At 41.0% G+C, this 19,595-nt stretch overlaps 1 protein-coding gene across 1 annotated transcript in view; it reads right to left on the reverse strand.

The window, feature by feature from the left end:
- Positions 1 to 19,306, reverse strand: part of LOC137871398 (centrosomal protein of 85 kDa-like) — a 19,418-nt gene extending 112 nt beyond the window's left edge. The window contains exons 1-3 of the mRNA XM_068709212.1: positions 18,719 to 19,306; positions 16,830 to 16,991; positions 5 to 301 (exon numbers count right to left, since the gene is read on the reverse strand). Of these exons, the coding sequence (XP_068565313.1) occupies positions 5 to 301; positions 16,830 to 16,991; positions 18,719 to 18,767 (508 nt within the window). The 5' untranslated portion in view covers positions 18,768 to 19,306. The remainder of the gene's footprint in view (positions 1 to 4; positions 302 to 16,829; positions 16,992 to 18,718) is intronic.
- Positions 19,307 to 19,595: the final 289 nt, after the last annotated feature.

Consider the following 19,595-nt stretch of genomic DNA (forward strand, 5'->3'; position numbering starts at 1 on the left):
GAGCTCTTATCAGTTCCAGAGGACAACTTGGTGAGAGAGGACCACCTCCGAATGGGCTGATGGTCCTTCATGTCCAAAGAACTTGATGCGCCCAGGGGAGACATGGCTGGTGTAAGCAGTTGGCAAGACCTGTTCCAGCGACCTGTGCTGCTGGGTGAGGCTGGCATTCTAAATCTTGTGTAGGGTGAGGAGGATGGGGACAGCATGACATGGACAATGGGGATGGCACTATCATCCTGGCCCACATGATGTTGGGAGAGCGGCTGGAAGGACAAAGGCGTGGTACTGGAACTGGAGTCATCTGTAAGACAATTTTAAAAGACATATTTCAGACATCATCATTATCATTATCATCATCATCAAAAAGCATATACGTAAACAATGTTTCAGCATCATACTGAATGCTTTAATTAGTTGCCATAAAACTACCATAAATGAAATAGGATTTACGTTAATCCAAAATGCAGAAACTCAGTATATTCAAGAACCACACGCATACGATGAATAACTGACTGAAGGTAAATTATTTTTGCCAAGTGGTATTATTGTTGCTGTCACTGTCGTAAAGACAACCAGATCACTAGCAGTGCATGGGCAACATTTGACATGTTTTTCTACTTCGTCGACGTGAGAGGAAATGAGTATCCTAAAAAAGACACTACAGTTAAATCTAAAATTTGAATTGCCGCACAGATAAACTGGAGAAAATAATAATACCGAAATGTAAAGTGTAGCCCCTTCTTGAAGTACATGGAAAACCCCAAACATTACTTTAAACCACTGTTGTTGATGCTGTTACACTGATGTCTTTCTTCCACTTTGGTGTGCTATTCAATATGAGAACTTCATATGCATGCTAGAATCTCTGTTAAGAAAAACTATTCATTCACCTTCATTACCATATCACTAAAAAGTTTGAAGTGTGTTCCTAACATTTTTAATGTAGGAGTTTGTTGACTTTGTTCAACACTGAAAGTCCATACATGATAGTCCTGAACTGAAGTACACAGCGATAACGCTTATTTTTAGGGCTAGCTCAGGTTTGCCTTGGACCAGCCCCTAGATAAGCTGCTATAGGCCTAGACTACCGGGGGACTTCCTAGGATACACTGAGCTCCTCTTTCCTCTTCTCTCTCTCTTTCTGTATGAATTCATGTCCCATTAATGCACATTGCTAACTTTGCTTCTTCCTTGCTTCGTCTTTATGCTTTCTCGCCTCAAAGGTTTCCATGGATCGTGGTTATATCTGGATCATGGTCCTGCCTCCTGCCGTGGCCCTGCTGACACTCACTGCTAATATAATTTGTATTATTAGTCACATTACTATTTCTATTACCGATACCATTAACACACATTTTGACTATCTTTATTATTAGTAGTCGCATTGCTTGCTATTGCCGATACCATTACTGCTTTTTAGGGCCCGAGCACCGACAACATCGGGCCGCGAGGTCCCTATTGAAACTGTAATGTTTATTAGGGCCCGAGCACCGACGAAGTCGGGCCAGCGAAGGCCCTATTGAAATTCGAATGTTTTTTATTATTAGGGCCCGAGCCACCGACAACGTCGGGCCAGCGAAGGCCCTATTGAGATTGTATGGGGTATTATTAGGGCCCGAGCCACCGACAACGTCGGGCCAGCGAAGGCCCTATTGAAATTCTATGGGGTATTATTAGGGCCCGAGCAACCGACAACGTCGGGCCAGCGAAGGCCCTATTGAAATTGTATGGGGTATTATTATTATTAGGGCCCGAGCCACCGACAACGTCGGGCCAGCGAAGGCCCTATTGAGTTTCTAAGGGGTTCTATTATTATTCTGATTTTTATTTTTCCTCTTTGGGAGCATTTCTGGGGAACTTGTCATGCATGAAAACTCACCAAATTTTGCAGTCTTGTCAGGTCTGGTGAAACTTGGGGTATGATATAGGTTGTATATTTGTGTGAAAAAAATGGCTCTGTAGCGCCCCCTACAAGTCGGACCGGCGACGCCCCTCGGCCAGAATGTCCGATTTACTTGAAATTCAACACAGACGTCCACATCCACTAGATATAAAAAAAAAAGCCTCTCAGACCCCTAAGCTCCGCCTGGAAAAATTTTCCGCCATCTTGAATTTTGTGAAAAACATTTTTTCAAACTCTTCCTACATGCTAAGTCCGATTGCTACCAAATTTGCTGTGGATCATTATTGGGTCTAGTTCACACAAAGTTATTAAAAGCTTGTTGATATCTTACAGCGTTTAGAAGATACGGACCAATGAACTTCTTGGGGCGTGGCTTGTTTTTCAATACTTATAACTTCTCAACCGTGTATCCTAAAATCACCAAATTTGCAGTATATGTGCACATCGCATGGTGGAACATACCTTGCAATTTGTATTCCATTCGACCAATAGGGGGCGCTACAGTATTTCACTCAATTTCAGTTTTTTGGTGATTTTTCATGTTTTCAGCCTTTGTATTTTAACGAACTCCTCCTAGAGAATTCATGCGATCAACTTCAGATTTGGTCAGGATGCTCTTAAGACCTTTGTGATGAAAAGTTATCAAAAGCTAGAGTTTTCATCAAAGAACTTTGACGTGGCGGGGCGGCCATTTTGCCTCATCGGCCGGGAAGAAAGAAGTTGTTATAACTCCAAGGTACATTAATCAATCTGCACGAAATTTCTTATGCATGATGCTACTTCAACTCTTAGCACATTACAATTGAAAAATGTTCAATAACTCATAGTGCCACCTACTGGCAAAAGGAAATGTCATATTTTATACTTTTATTTACTCCTCCTAGCCAGTTCACCAGATCAGTCTGAAATTTTGGAAAGATAGTCTTAACATGTTGATGATGCACCATCATGAATATTGGGAGTTTTCGTTGAACGCTGTTGGCGCGGCAACGCATCATTCACCATGAAAAAGTAGGCTGATGGATCAGTGGCTTGCAATGCTCAAAAAGTCATGGAACTTTATACATGTGTTATAGGTAATGGGAGGACATATTTTATATGGGTGTTTGGCTTGGCCGTTTTAAATTGCCTCCATAGCGCCCCCTACAATATTTCAAAAGAGCAGCCCCAGCGCTACGTTTGAGGTACCTGTATAAAACTTGGTAGGATTATGTATCTCATTTTGATTTTTGTGTCATTTTTCAATGGATTTAGGCTCATTTCTAGTTGCTATACTTTAACGAACTCCTCCGAGGCACTTTGTCAGATCCACTTCAAATTTGGTCGGTACAGTCTCAAGACCTTTGTGATTAAAAGTTATCAAAAGCTTTACGTTTGACGGAATGGCTTAGCCGTAGCGGGCGGCTACTTTACGTGACTCCCCATGACAAAAGCTGATGTAACTCAGCCGGACTTGTTCCAAACGCTCCTAAACTTCCCATGCTTGATAACACTCATGGCCTGAGGATGTCTACAAGCTAATTTTCACTAATACTCACAGCGCCACCTGCTGGCCAAAGTAATTATGCGTTTTTTGACAACTGGCATCCGATTTACATGACTTTTACACAATGTGCTTTCGAGTTCATATAAAGCAACATAATGCATGTTTGCGGGTCTTCTGTAGCGCCACACAGCAGATAAAGGATGCTGTGGACTATTTGCAGGGCATCATTTCCAGCATCACGCGGTCCAAGCAGAAAAAAGCATCGGACTCGTAAGAGCGTTGTCCGACTGTCGCAGACGATCTCGGCTGCATATGTTGGAGTCCCGTCGGCACCCCCGACGTGCGGGAGGAGGCGAGGGCCCGTTCATCGCTGCTTGTAGCTTTAATTAGGGCCCGAGCACCGACGTAGTCGGAGCGGAGGACCTATTGTTATTCTAATGTTTTTTATTAGGGCCCGAGCACCGACGTAGTCGGAGCGGAGGACCTATTGTTATTCTAATGTTTTTATTATTATTATTATTATTATTATTATTATTATTATTATTATTATTATTATTATTATTATTATTAGGGCCCGAGCACTGACGTAGTCGGAGCGGAGGACCTATTGTTATTCTAATGGTTTTTATTATTATTATTATTATTATTATTATTATCGTACCAGTTTCATCGCAAAAAGGAGGTGCTTGGGATACTGGGAATCTTTTGAAATTTGGCACAAAATTCAATCGTGGTGAAAATTCCAGTATTATTGGGGTGTCCAGCTGCGGCATGACATTTTGGCTCGATAGCGCCCCCTACAGAGTAGCCCCAACTTTGGGTTTCACCTAGCTGTATGAAATTTGGTAGGTATGTGGAACGTGATGGGACGTACAAAAAAGTCAAAAGGAGGTATATCCTAAACCAAACAGGAAGTCGGCCATTTTGAATTTTATGACGTTTTTGGACCGTTTCAAGGCGCCGTACTTTAACGAACTCCTCGTAGAGATTAAACCCGATTGCCTTCAGATTTGGTCAGTATGCTCTTGAGACCTTGGCAGTGAAACGATACTCAAAGATCAAAAAGTTATCGAACTATGTGTCCGTGGCGTGGCGGCAAAAAAACACCATTCGCCATGAAACAGGAAGTTGTTATAACTCGGCTGTACATTGCCTAATCTGCTCCAAATTTCTCATATGTCATAACATCCTGACCCTGAACACATGTATATGACAATTTAGAATCATAGTAATAGCGCCACCTAGTGGCAACAGGAAGTCATAGGTTGTGTACTTTGACACCCTACTGCTCACAGATTAATCGGATCCCTCTTAAATTTTGTCACAAAAGCCTTAAGACCTTGATAATGCTTCATTGTGAAAATTGTAGGAAGTTGTCGAAGCGTGGCGACTCTGCTAATTTCGATCCTTCGCCATGAACAAATAAACTGATGTAACTCGACTCCGCATCATCAGATCTTTACCAGATTTCACATATTTGATTAAACTCCAGGCCTGAAGACATCTGCAAGCCAATTTTGAATCATAGTCATAGCGCCACCTACTGGCAACAGTAAGTTAAAGTCTTTATACTTTGGCTTGTTTCTCTTAGTTGGAAAATCAGATCAACATCAAATTTGTTCCACACAAATGTAAGAAGTTCATAATGCCAGTTCTCTAAGCTTTTGATGTTTCGTCAAACGCCGTTGCCGTGGTAACGCAGTCTTCGCCGTGAAAAACGATGGTCATTTGGAGAGGTTAAAAAAGCTCGAAACACAAGCAAACTTGACACAGATCACAAGGCCAAAATGTAGTTCTATAATATGATTTTATTCAATCAGAGTGTTAAATCGGCTCAATAGCGCCCCCTACAAAATTTCGACGAAGCAGCCCTCGCAGTACGTTTCACATAGATTAACAAAATTTGGTAGGCACATGTATCACATGTGGACTTAAATAAAAGTTTCTTGGGGCCATGCCCTAAACCCAACCGGAAGTCAGCCATTTCGAATTTAGTCTGAATTTCTAGTGTCGTTTTTTCAATTTCCAGGCGCTCTACTTTAACGAACTCCTCCCAGGGAACTAATCAGATCAACTTAGAATTTGGTCAGAACAATCTAAAGACCTTTGTGATTAAAAGTTACTCAAAGCTTGTTGTTTTGTGAAATGCCGTTGCCGTGGCGATGCATTCCTCGCCATGAAAAACAAAGGTGTTTTTGAGAGGCTAAAAATACTCAAAACAAAATCAAACTTGTCACACGCATTTAAAATCCTGAATGTAGTTATCTGATGTGATTTTAATGCTTCAGAGTGGCAACTCGGCTCGATAGCGCCCCCTACAATATTTCGACGATGCAGCCCTCGCAGTACGTTTCACCTAGATGTATGAAATTAAGTAAGCAGGTGTATCACATGTAGACTTAAAAAAAAGTCTTAGGGGTCCATGCTCTAAACCCAACCGGAAGTCAGCCAATTTGAATTTTGTATGAATTTCTTGTGGTTTTATTTCCTTTTCCAGGTGCTGCACTACGAACTCCTCCTAGGGAAATAATCCGATCAGCTTAGAATTTGGTCAGAACAACCTAAAGACCTTAACGATTAAAAGTTACTAAAAGCTTGATGTTTCATCGGATAACATGGACTTGGTGTCGCGGCAATTTTACATGATTCGCCATCATCCATCAAGCTTTTGTAACTCAACCTTACTTTGTCAAAACTGCCCCAAACTTGACATGCTTGATTGCCGTCGTGATTTTAGGTCTTCTGTATGCCAATATTAACTCATAGTCATAGCGCCACCTACTGGCAACCACGGACGTAAACAGAATTCTATAATAACAGCGGCCCAAACAGGGTTTGTGGGCACACCATGAGAAAAAGACTTCTCTGATCTAAATATGTGCAAACTAAGATACTTGGAGAACAAAAGTTAATCAACAGTGTTTTTCAAACCATGTCAGTGGGCATTAGTATAAATGATCTGTCTAGAGCTTCTACATGAGAATCAGGTTAAATGTTACAATGAATGCTTCACACTACAATCTAAAGTTACAGAAGAGCTTAAAATGAAAACAGTGTCAAATTAAAGTGTTCAAGTAAAAACAAATGACACTGCTGTTCTGTTAACTTTCATGTAAGTCCAAATACAATCAGTAGGACACTGCAGGGAGTTGAACTCAACCAGAGTCCTGCCAGTACCCTCGACGTGTGTGACGTTGCGAGGGCCCGATCAATGCTGCTTGCAGCTTTAATTATTATTATTATTCTGAAAGTGAATCGCCTTTTGGGGGGCTTTATCATATCCGAAAACTCACCAAAGTCGGCATGCATATCAGGACTGGTGAAAAATTTGATATTTTATGGGTCCCACGCTCGAATATGAAGAAATTGCGCGCTAGCGCCCCCTAGAAGTTGGAAAGGCAAGCCCCGACAGCCTGTATGTCCAAAGGACCTAAAATGTTACAGACATGAGCAACTGAATGAGTTCTACAAAAAATCCTCTCCGCCTACCAAAATCTCCCGCCATTTTGAATTTTGTGAAAAACACATTTTTGCAAACTCTTCCTACACGCTGAGTCCGATTGCTACTAAATTTGCTGTGGATCAGTACTGGATCTATATAATAAATTGTAATCAAAAGACTTTTGACATCTCATTTTGTTTAGAAGTTATGGACCAATGAACTTCACAGGGCATGGCTTTGTTTTTCAATACTCAACTTCAAAACCATTTAACCTATAATCGCAAAATTTGTGTCATATGTGCACATCACATATTGTTACGTACCCTACAATTTTCATTCCATTCAACCACTAGGGAGCGATACAGTAGTTAAGCCATTTTGGGCTTTTTTGTCAATTTTCATCGTTTTCAGGCGTTGTACTTTAACGAACTCCTCCCACAGAATTCATGCGATCGACTTCAAATTTGGTCAGGATGCTCTAAAGACATTAATAATGAAAAGTTGCTCAAATGGTCTACTGACATTGAACAACCTTAACTTTATGTGGCACCCATTGCCGGGGCAACGCGTCATTCGGTATGAAAAAGGAAGCTTACTTTTTTTTACTGGCTTAGGATGCTCAACAAGCCTTGGAACTTTGTCCATGTGTCATAGGTGATGGAAATAAATATTTCAAATGGCTTTTAGGCTTGACCATTCAAATTGCTTCAATAGCGCCCCCTACAAATATTAAAAAACACAGCCCCGCTACGTTTGACCTACATGTATGAAGACTTAGAAAAAAGTCTCTTGAGACCATGCTCTAAAATTAACAGGAAGTTGACCATTTTGATTTTTGTGTGAATTTTCCCTTGAATTCTAGTCGCTATACTTTAACAAACTCCTCCTAGGGACTTTGTCAGATCCACTTCAAATTTGGTCAGTACAATCTAAAGGCCTTTGTGATTAAAAGTTGCTAAAAGCTTTATGTTTGATGGAATGGCATAGCCGTGGAGTGGCGGCCATTTTACGTGATTCACCGTTAAACAACAAGCTGATGTAACTCCACAAAATAAAGCCCCAGCACTACGTTTGACCTACATGTATGAAATTTGGTAGGCACATGTATCACATGTGCCTACCAAAAAAGTCTTTTGGGACCATGCTCTAAAATGAACAGGAAGTCGGCCATTTTGATTTTTGTGTGAATTTTCCCTTGATTTCTAGTCACTATACTTTAACGAACTAGGGACTTTGTCAGATCAATTTCAAATTTGGTCAGTACAATCTTAAGACCTTTACAATTAAAAGTTACTACAACCTTTACGTTTGATGGAATGGCGTAGCCGCAGCGGCAATTTTACGTGATTCGCCATTAAACAACAGGCTGATTTAACTCCACTGGAGTTGCTTGAATCTGTCCCAAACTTGCCATACTTGATAACAGTCATTGCCTGAGGATGTCTACAAGCCAAATTTCTCTCAAAGTCATAGCGCCACCTACTGGCAACAGGAAGTCAGCATTATGTGACAAACTGAATCCGATTTACATGACATTTACATGATGTGGTCTTTCAATCTTTTTATTTTCAGTTTACACAGGTTATATGCAGCATGCCACCCACAAACAGAACAGCACACAACATACCTGCCAACCCCACAAGCTACCAAACCCAGACACAAAAAGAGAAAAAACAAAACAAAAACAACAACCCCCCCCCCCCAAAAAAAACAACCCATAGATCATCATTTTCCATATTAACCCTGGAATAACACCTACAGTTGTGGTCAAAAGTTTACATACACTTGTAAAGAACATAATGTCATGGCTCTCTTGAGTTTCCAGTTATTTCTACAACTCTGATTTTTCTCTGATAGAGTGATTGGAACAGATACTTCTTTGTCACAAAAAACATTCATGAAGTTTGGTTCTTTCATGACTTTATTATGGGTTAACAGAAAAAGTGACAAAATCTGCTGGGTCAAAAATATACATACAGCAACATGAATTAGCAATTTTGGTGACTTAGAAAGTTGTGTCAATGAAATGAGCTTCATAGCATGGCCTCTTAACTTCTTGTGAGTGATTATGAGTGACTACAGCTGGTGACTTCTTTGAGGCCATTTAAATAGGGCTCATTGGATACAAACGCTACAATGGGAAAGTCAAAGGAGCTCAGCATGGATCTGAAAAAGCGAATCATTGACTTGAACAAGTCAGGAAAGTCACTTGGAGCCATTTCAAAGCAGCTGCAGGTCCCAAGAGCAACAGTGCAAACAATTGTTTGTAAGTATAAAGTGCATGGCACTGTTTTGTCACTGCCACGATCAGGAAGAAAACGCAAGCTATCACCTGCTGCTGAGAGAAAATTGGTCAGGAGGGTGAAGAGTCAACCGAGAACCACCAAAAAGCAGATCTGCCAAGAATTAGAAGCTGCTGGAACACAGGTGTCAGTGTCCACAGTCAAGCATGTTTTGCATCTCCATGGACTGAGAGGCTGCCGTGCAAGAAGGAAGCCCTCGCTCCAAAAGCGGCACCTTAAGGCTCGACTGAAGTTTGCTGCTGATCACATGGACAAAGATAAGACCTTCTGGAGGAAAGTTCTGTGGTCAAACGAAACAAAAATCGAGCTGTTTGGCCACAATGCCCAGCAATATGTTTGGAGGAGAAAAGGTGAGGCCTTTAACCCCAAGAACACCATGCCTACCGTCAAGCACGGTGGTGGTAGTATTATGCTGTGGGGCTGTTTTGCTGCCAATGGAACTGGTGCTTTACAGAGAGTAAATGGGATAATGAAGAAGGAGGATTACCTTCAAATTCTTCAAGATAACCTAAAATCATCAGCCCGAAGGTTGGGTCTTGGGCGCAGTTGGGTGTTCCAACAGGACAATGACCCCAAACACACATCAAAAGTGGTAATGAAATGGCTAAATCTGGCTAGAATTAGGGTTTTAGAATGGCCTTCCCAAAGTCCTGACTTAAATCCCATTGAGAACATGTGGACAATGCTGAAGAAACAAGTCCATGTCAGAAAGCCATCAAATTTAACTGAACTGCACCAATTCTGTCAAGAGGAGTGGTCAAAGATTCAACGAGAAGCTTGCCAGAAGCTTGTGGATGGCTACCAAAAGCGCCTAATTGAAGTGAAAATGGCCAAGGGACATGTAACCAAATATTAGCACTGCTGTATGTATATTTTTGACCCAGCAGATTTGATCACTTTTTCTGTTAACCCATAATTAAGTCATGAAAGAACCAAACTTCATGAATGTTTTTTGTGACAAAGAAGTATCTGTTCCAATCACTCTATCAGAGAAAAATCAGAGTTGTAGAAATAACGGGGAAACTCAAGAGAGCCATGACATTATGTTCTTTACAAGTGTATGTAAACTTTTGACCACAACTGTAGATGCCAATAAACCTTGTGAACCTAGCTCCCCGGACATCCTCCGGAACCCAAAGTTGCAAAAACCTCCCTCTTACACACATCCACTTTTCAGCACACATTTTACATGCCAGAAAATGCCCTTCATAAGAATTACATACAACATTACGGCCAACCATAAAGACAGTCTTATTCATTGACAAAAATTGCAAATGAGAGAAGGAAACTTAAAAAAAATTAAAGCTGCAAGCAGCATTGATCGGGCCCTCGCAACGTCACACACGTCGAGGGTACTGGCAGGACTCTGGTTGATACGGCAATGCATTTCTGTGACCATCATACACTGCATGCACAAGTTAGATGATATTTCCTGCGTTGACCAGCAGCATAGCAAGACCATGTTGCCAGGTCTTAAGCCTCAAATGTTTTGAGTGTACCTCCGATACAATCATAAATGTAAGCCTGTTAAGATCATTAAGAAAATGAACGTGTGAATGTGCTTCAGTATTTGTAACATAACAGACTGTCAGGTTACTGGGATGGAGTTCAACTCCCTGCAGTGTCCTGCTGATTGTATTTGGACTTACATGAAAGTTAACAGAACAGCAGTGTCATTTGTTTTTACTTGAACACTTTAATTTGACACTGTTTTCATTCTAAGCTCTTCTGTAACTTTAGATTGTAGTGTGAAGCATTCATTGTAACATTTAACCTGATTCTCATGTAGAAGCTCTAGACAGATCATTTATACTAATGCCCACTGACATGGTTTGAAAAACACTGTTGATTAACTTTTGTTCTCCAAGCATCTTAGTTTGCACATATTTAGATCAGAGAAGTCTTTTTCTCATGGTGTGCCCACAAACCCTGTTTGGGCCGCTGTTATTATAGAATTCTTTTTACGTCCGTGGTTGCCAGTAGGTGGCGCTATGACTGAGTTAATATTGGCATGCAGAAGTCCTAAAATCACGACAGCAATCAAGCATGTCAAGTTTGGGGCAGTTTTGACAAAGTAAGGTTGAGTTACAAAAGCTTGATGGATGATGGCGAATCATGTAAAATTGCCGCGACACCAAGTCCATGTTATCCGATGAAACATCAAGCTTTTAGTAACTTTTAATCGTTAAGGTCTTTAGGTTGTTCTGACCAAATTCTAAGCTGATCGGATTATTTCCCTAGGAGGAGTTCGTAGTGCAGCACCTGGAAAAGGAAATAAAACCACAAGAAATTCATACAAAATTCAAATTGGCTGACTTCCGGTTGGGTTTAGAGCATGGACCCCTAAGACTTTTTTTTAAGTCTACATGTTATACACCTGCTTACTTAATTTCATACATCTAGGTGAAACGTACTGCGAGGGCTGCATCGTCGAAATATTGTAGGGGGCGCTATCGAGCCGAGTTGCCACTCTGAAGCATTAAAATCACATCAGATAACTACATTCAGGATTTTAAATGTGTTTGACAAGTTTGATTTTGTTTTGAGTATTTTTAGCCCCTCAAAAACACCTTTGTTTTTCATGGCGAGGAATGCATCGCCACGGCAACGGCATTTCACGAAACAACAAGCTTTGAGTAACTTTTAATCACAAAGGTCTTTAGATTGTTCTGACCAAATTCTAAGTTGATCTGATTAGTTCCCTGGGAGGAGTTCGTTAAAGTAGAGCGCCTGGAAATTGAAAAAACAACACTAGAAATTCAGACTAAATTCAAAATGGCTGACTTCCGGTTGGGTTTAGGGCATGGCCCCAAGAGACTTTTATTTAAGTCCACATGTGATACATGTGCCTACCAAATTTTGTTAATCTATGTGAAACGTACTGCGAGGGCTGCTTCGTCGAAATTTTGTAGGGGGCGCTATTGAGCCGATTTAACACTCTGATTGAATAAAATCATATTATAGAACTACATTTTGGCCTTGTGATCTGTGTGTCAAGTTTGCTTGTGTTTCAAGCTTTTTTAACCTCTCCAAATGACCATCGTTTTTCACGGCGAAGACTGCGTTACCACGGCAACAGCGTTCGACGAAACATCAAAAGCTTAGAGAACTGGCATTATGAACTTCTTACATTTGTGTGGAACAAATTTGATGTTGATCTGATTTTCCAACTAAGAGAAACAAGCCAAAGTATAAAGACTTTAACTTACTGTTGCCAGTAGGTGGCGCTATGACTATGATTCAAAATTGGCTTGCAGATGTCTTCAGGCCTGGAGTTTAATCAAACATGTGAAATCTGGTAAAGATCTGATGATGCGGAGTCGAGTTACATCAGTTTATTCGTTCATGGCGAAGCATCGAAATTCGCAGAGCTGTCACGTCGCCACGCTTCGACAACTTCCTACAATTTTCACAATGAAGCATTATCAAGGTCTTAAGGCTTTTGTGACAAAATTTGAGAGGGATCCGATTAATCTGTGAGCAGTAGGGTGTCAAAGTACACAACCTATGACTTCCTGTTGCCACTAGGTGGCGCTATTACTATGATTCTAAATTGTCATATACATGTGTTCAGGGTCAGGATGTTATGACATATGAGAAATTTGGAGCAGATTAGGCAATGTACAGCCGAGTTACAACAACTTCCTGTTTCATGGCGAATGGTGGTTTTTTGCCGCCACGCCACGGACACATAGTTGGATAACTTTTTGATCTTTGAGTATCGTTTCACTGCCAAGGTCTCAAGAGCATACTGACCAAATCTGAAGGCAATCGGGTTTAATCTCTAGGAGGAGTTCGTTAAAGTACGGCGCCTTGAAACGGTCCAAAAACGTCATAAAATTCAAAATGGCCGACTTCCTGTTTGGTTTAGGATATACCTCCTTTTGACTTTTTTTGTACGTCCCATCACGTTCCACATACCTACCAAATTTCATACAGCTAGGTGAAACCCAAAGTTGGGGCTACTCTGTAGGGGGCGCTATCGAGCCAAAATGTCATGCCGCAGCTGGACACCCCAATAATACTGGAATTTTCACCCCGATTGAATTTTGTGCCAAATTTCAAAAGATTCCCAGTATCCCAAGCACCTCCTTTTTGCGATGAAACTGGTACGATAATAATAATAATAAAAAACATTAGAATAACAATAGGTCCTCCGCTCCGACTACGTCGGTGCTCGGGCCCTAAAAAGATGTGTGGACTTTCTTCATTCTGAGTCACTTGGATCCCACGGATGGAAAACCTCTTAGTATGACCATGTCCCGTTTCCGGGACATGGTCGCACGTGCGTGAGTCGCACTGCATGGGTTGTGTCAGTTTGTTAATATAACCCGCTAAAGTAGCCAAAAAAAGTTGAAACCAATGGAGGTACTACTACTATACAAATAGCTGATCACCGGTGAAATCTTCGACATCTAAACCGAAACTATGGCAGACCAAAGCCAAGTCTCCCTTCAATCGCTAATGGCCAGTGTAAATCTGACTTAATATCACGGCTTGATGCTTCTATTGAAACCATTAATAAGGTGGTGGGAGAGGTAAACGCCAAACTGGAAATTCTGGGCGACCAAATCACTGAAGTACAACAAAGAGTCAGCTGCAACGAAGACAACATCGAGGACTTAAAGACCCGCATCAATCACATTGAGAAAGAAAAAAGTTACCTGAAACAGAAGGCGGACTCGATAGAGAACTACAGCAGACGCTCCAACATTCAAATTGTTAAAGTTCCAGAAAAGGCAGAAGATCGGAATGCCATTGGGTTTGTGCAACAGCTGATTCTACACCTCTTGGGGCAAGACAACTTTCCTAATCCCCCGGTAATCGAGAGAGCTCACCGCAGCCCTACACAGAGAAACGACAACGCAAGCTCAACTGGTCCAAGGCCAATCCTGGTAAGCTTCCTGAGTTTCCAGGATAAAGTTAAAACTCTTCGTCTTTCCAGGCAAAAGGGCGAGCTCCTCATCAACAACACCAGGATCCACTTCTATCCCGATTACAGCGCAGAGCTCTCAAAACAGCGGCGTGAGTTTGATCACATCAAAAAGAAACTCCCAACCGGAAGTCAGCCATTTTGAATTTTGTATGAATTTCTAGTGTCGTTTTTGCAATTTCCAGGCGCTCTACTTTAACAAACTCCTCCTAGGGAATTAATCAGATCAACTTAGAATTTGGTCAAAACAATCTAAAGACCTTTGTGATTAAAAGTTACTCAAAGCTTGTTGTTTCGTCAAAGGCCGTTGCCGTGGCGATGCATTCTTCGCCATGAAAAACGAAAGTGTTTTGAGGGGCTAAAAATGCTCAAAACATAATCAATCTTGTCAAACACATTTAAAATCCTGAATGTAGTTATCTGATGTAATTTGAATGCTTCAGAGTGGCAAGTCGGGTCGATAGCGCCCCCTAGAATATTTTGACGACGCAGCCCTCGCAGTACGTTTCACCTAGATGTATAAAATTTGGTAAGCAGATGTATCACATGTAGACTTTAAAAAAAGTCTTAGGGGTCCAGGCTCTAATCCCAACCTGAAGTCAGCCATTTTGAATTTTGTATGAATTTCTCGTGGGTTTTTTCCATTTCCAGGTGCTATACTACAAACTCCTCCTAGGGAATTAATCCGATCAGCTTAGAATTTGGTCAGAACAATCTAAAGACCTTAGTGATTAAAAGCCATAAAAGCTTAAGGTTTCATGGAATGTTGAGAACGTGGTGTGGCGGCCATTTTACATGGTTCGCCAGCATACATCAAGCTGTTGTAACTCGACTGTACTTTCAAAACTGTTCCAAACTTGACATGCTTGATCACTGTCATGGCTTTAGAACTTCTGCAAGCCAATATTAGCTCATAGCACCACCTTCTGGCAACCATGGCCGTAAGTAGGATTCTAAAATTATAGCTGTCCAAACAATGAACTTATTAAATATTCCTGGGCACACTACCAGAAAGTAAGACTTCTCTGATCTAAATATGTGCAAAGTGAGATGTTTGAAGAACGTTCGGCCATTTCTCCTTGACTGGTCCCGCTTTGACTAACTCAGTAATGATTGCCAGAACAGTCAGTTTTGAGACCTGCATTTACGTTGACAGTCTGTTTTGTTACACTAAAGCGCATTCACAAACAAAGATATTCTTGTCAATCTTTACAGGCTTAGATTTAGGATTGTATTTGGAGATGCACTCAAAACAATCAAGGTCTTAAGACCTGACAAAATTACCTGGCTACGCCGCTGGTACCACAGGAAATAGCGTCTAACTCGTGCATGCAGTGTATGATGGTCACATAACTGAAATGCCACATCAACCAGAGTCCTGCCAGTACCCTCGATGTCCGTGAAGATGCGAGGGCCCGATCAATGCTGCTTGCAGCTTTAATTATACTTACTACTCTCATTATATGAATAATTTCTGCCATATGCATTGAATGTGTTGTAATTGTTATGCTGTTCATTTTGTACACTTCTGTCCATCCTGATAGAGGATTCCTCTTCTGTTGCTCTCTCTAAGGTTTCCTCCTTTTTTCTCCCCGTTAAATGTTTTTTTGGGGGAGTTTTTCCTGTTCCGATAAGAAGGTCCTGGGACAGAGGATGTCGTATGTGTACAGATTGTAAAGCCCTCTGAAGCAAATTTGTGATTTGTGATTTTGGGCTGTACAAAATAAATTGAATTGTGCACCTATCCTGACAAGCTGGTATATGTTTCATTGGGATCCACCATGTCTTAACTTTGTCGTAACTATGAAAACTGAATGCCAGGTGCCAACAGCAGGAAGACCTCGTGTGAAGCAGCGTTTTTGGTGCCATTAATTTTGTTGTTGAGAAGAGAGACTGTATGGACATTGATCTAAAGTTCTCAAATGGGTTGAGATGATGCCAGAAAAGCACTTCCAGTTCAGCTTCGTCTGATGAAAGGACAGACCAACCTTTTTGCAGTTTATTATTCTCTGGCCTTACTATTCTGAGATTCATTAGCATGCCTTTGACTTGATTTTGCTGTTGTTTGATAGATGATGGTCATAACATTTAAAAAATATATCAAACTAGAATTAAGTGATGGATCAATTTCACATGTATTTCACAATTCGACATCATAAGGATCTTCAATAGGAAACAGCTTGAACTGGCTAACCAAAAGTGCACCTGGGAACTGTGACGCCTATAATAGACTACATATATATACTTTTTAAAAATGTTTTGAAATTGCAAAACTTAGCTTTGACTAAGTAACATTACATGATAAAATATATTCAACATCCATATATACAGAGCTTATATGTCTGATTTATTCCATGGGTAAAACAGTTAATAGTTAGCTTGCTTAGCTTAACTGTTAGCCCAGTTAGCTAGTTAGCTTAACGTCAAGACTTCATAGTCGAATAAATACTGTTCAACAAAGAACTTGTATTTTTTTCTCTATAGTTTCAAACTTGATGTTAGTGAAAACGTTTTGACGATTCTGTTGACATCGGTCATTGTAGTTTTTGGCAGGATGTGGAGGGACTTTGTGAAAATCATGTTTACTATGCAATGTTAATGTCTTCTTTGACCAGATTTCCACAGGCAGTAGAGAACGGGCCCATTGAGCAAACATTTTCACCATAACATGTAGGTGGCACCATCACACACTGGCATGCCTAAGCAACAGACCCTTTTTGAAAGAGAAAAACAATGGAGAATAAATAGACAGGACATCATACCTTCCAGGCTGTCAGAGCAGTAAGTGCCAATGCCAGTATCACCACTGTCAGACACTGTGCTGTGTCGGCGCCCACCACAGATACTGTTCCCAGCGCCGGGGAGGTTGCTGTGCCAGTCTGATTCATGGCCAGGGAGCCATCCTGGAGAACCACCACTGGAGCCTAGAACAACAGTGTTTAAAAGGCTATCTGTGACAAGTTATTCAGTTACAAAAACATATCAGGTTATCAGGTGGGCCGCTTGCCAATGTTTGATGAATCATACCAACAGAGAGCAATAAACAACCTATTCTGACAGAAATACTGAGGGTCTTTTCTATTCCAGTATATTTTTGGTAGTACTGTTCAAAAAGTTTAGCCTCCCATTTGTGGCTCTAGTCCAGCAGATCAAACAGCATTAACGATATTCCTGGCATTGCTAGCTCCAACTTCCATTGCTTCTGCATCTCTTGGGCCAAATCCTTGCTGGTGAGACTCTTAAGGGTTTTTGGTAGTACTGTTTAAAATGTTAAGTGGGTGTTAGGCAGAAAAACAGCCCTCATTAAATGCCAAACCACTGCACAGCAGTTTTTAAAACTGTGAGTTAGAGGCAGACAATTATTTTATCTGGCATCATGACAATCTTAAGGTGAACAGCAGAAATACTGCATCCTTGTTAAAAAGTAATCAGGAACCAGGAATGTGTGCTTGCACGTATTTGATTGCCAAATAACGTTGAGCAAAAATACAGGATCATCCGTGTTGGCTCCCCCGCTGCACAGTCTGACTAGTCTCATTTGAATGAATAAAGGTGCCGTGTGTGGTTTAAAGCAGGGCTTAAGTCGGTCCATAATGCTTGCTTAGTCACGTTGACCTTAGCTGACCTGCAAACTGTATGAACACCAAAGTGAATAAAGATGACAGCATCAATGTCTGCAGCACGGTGCACACGGTTTGTGCCTGCAGTCACAAAAATTGTGATCAATCAATTAATCCACTAATTGTTTCAGCTCTACGTGTGGAGACAGCTTTGTCAATCTCTTTTTTTGTATCTGCAGATTAGTTTCCGTTGTATATTCCCCCATATTGTCAGGATCTGATGTAGAGTATTGCCAGATCCCCCCTGACTACCTCACCATCTCCAGGAAGACTAGTGGTGTATTGTCATACACCACTAGTCTTGGTCATGGAACATCTGTGAGGAATTCTGCAGAATGAACCTCCATGCTCAGAGTTATTTTCCTTTGAAGATTCCATTCAACGTGCCAATGTTTGTAAATGTTAAATGACATTCAGCAGCGCACTAACTGAAATAGTTATTAAACAGTAACATGTGCTACTGCGTTACAAGTAAAAGTAATGAGTACAGTCATCGTTATTTTGTAGTACATTATTGCCACCACTGATTAATTTAGAAATTCATGTTCTCCAAATTAATAATCCAAGGCAGTAGTAATCAAACAATTTAAAAATGACTTGATGTTTCTTTCTATATATGCATACATTTGCTGTATACTAATAATTATTTTATATTGATTTTAATCACAGCCCTGGCTGATCATTAACTCCCTTAGGCCGATTTCAGGTAGGAAATTAAATCGTCTCAGTTGCTGTTGCTTTAACTGCTCGGTTCATTTTACTTGCAGCTGGACACACTGGCTGCATAACACTTCAGAGCAGGGAAAACAGCTCATAAACCAAGACACACTTCTCTTCCTCTTTTGCTCAATGCATTGATACGACGTGTTACTGCAACCTTGTCGGACAGTATCACAGTGCCATGCTATCCTAGCTACTAGCTGCTGTACTGTAGCTGCTCTTGGTCTTAAAAACAGAATCATCGGATCTTGCTCCATAGCATTTCAGGCATCACCGTGTCATCCCAGACCGTTATCTTATGGGCGTCTTACCTTTTTTATTATATTCGTATCCATCTTCTAAATCACTTATGTACCACATTCCGTATTGTTGCGGGCTTTATATAACGGCAGGAAAAACGGCAGTCTGATCAGAGGACGAAGGAGAAAAAAAACAAGGCCAAAATCTGAAAACACAGGTAGCCGACTATATCCTTCATTACATTGTCGTACCAAAGATCAGAAGATCATATCTGAAATACATGTTTTCGGTCTCAAAAACATTCTGTCTGACAACGGTTTCCTTCCTATACATTAAGCCTGCAAGTCTGAAGCTCAAACTCCTCCTCCGCAGCTCAGCCACTGTACTGCCAGAATTACACACACTACATATTGGGTACATCCCAAGTCTCAATTACATCCATGTTTCCCTCACTTGTGTCCTTTCCTTGCGTCTTAGTCCCTCCCACCAGGGATGCATGGAGAGTCGCAAGGAAACCATACGAGAAGAGAGGAAACAAGGAAATACGTTTTAAGAGAAATGAGATGTCCTTTCCTTTGCAGCGTCAAGTGAAGCGACGTCTGTTTCTGATGACAGAGGATCTGATCACAGCTGGATCAGCTGTCAGTCGGCTTCAACAGCTGGAGAGACTTTTGAGTTTGTGTGTGTACACATGATCACTATACTTAATAGTAACTAATAATATGAATAACTAATAAAGATACAGTAATCATAACCGTATAACTACTGCGGTCAGGTTAGCAGACACTCGGATATCCGTGGTCAGCTCAACAGACACTTGACGTTTAGTGCGCCTATATGATAAAAAGCGAAGCCAAAGCGAGCGAAGAACTTTGTAAAGTTAGCAGAAAGATTACCGTGAGACAACATCCGGTTTTCTTCAGACAAATATCTGGTTTTCAAAATAAG

The sequence above is a fragment of the Cebidichthys violaceus genome, unplaced genomic scaffold, assembly GCF_023349555.1.
Source record: "Cebidichthys violaceus isolate CVI_PGR_0920_01 unplaced genomic scaffold, fCebVio1.0.p SCAF_14, whole genome shotgun sequence".
Lineage (NCBI taxonomy): Eukaryota > Metazoa > Chordata > Actinopteri > Perciformes > Stichaeidae > Cebidichthys > Cebidichthys violaceus.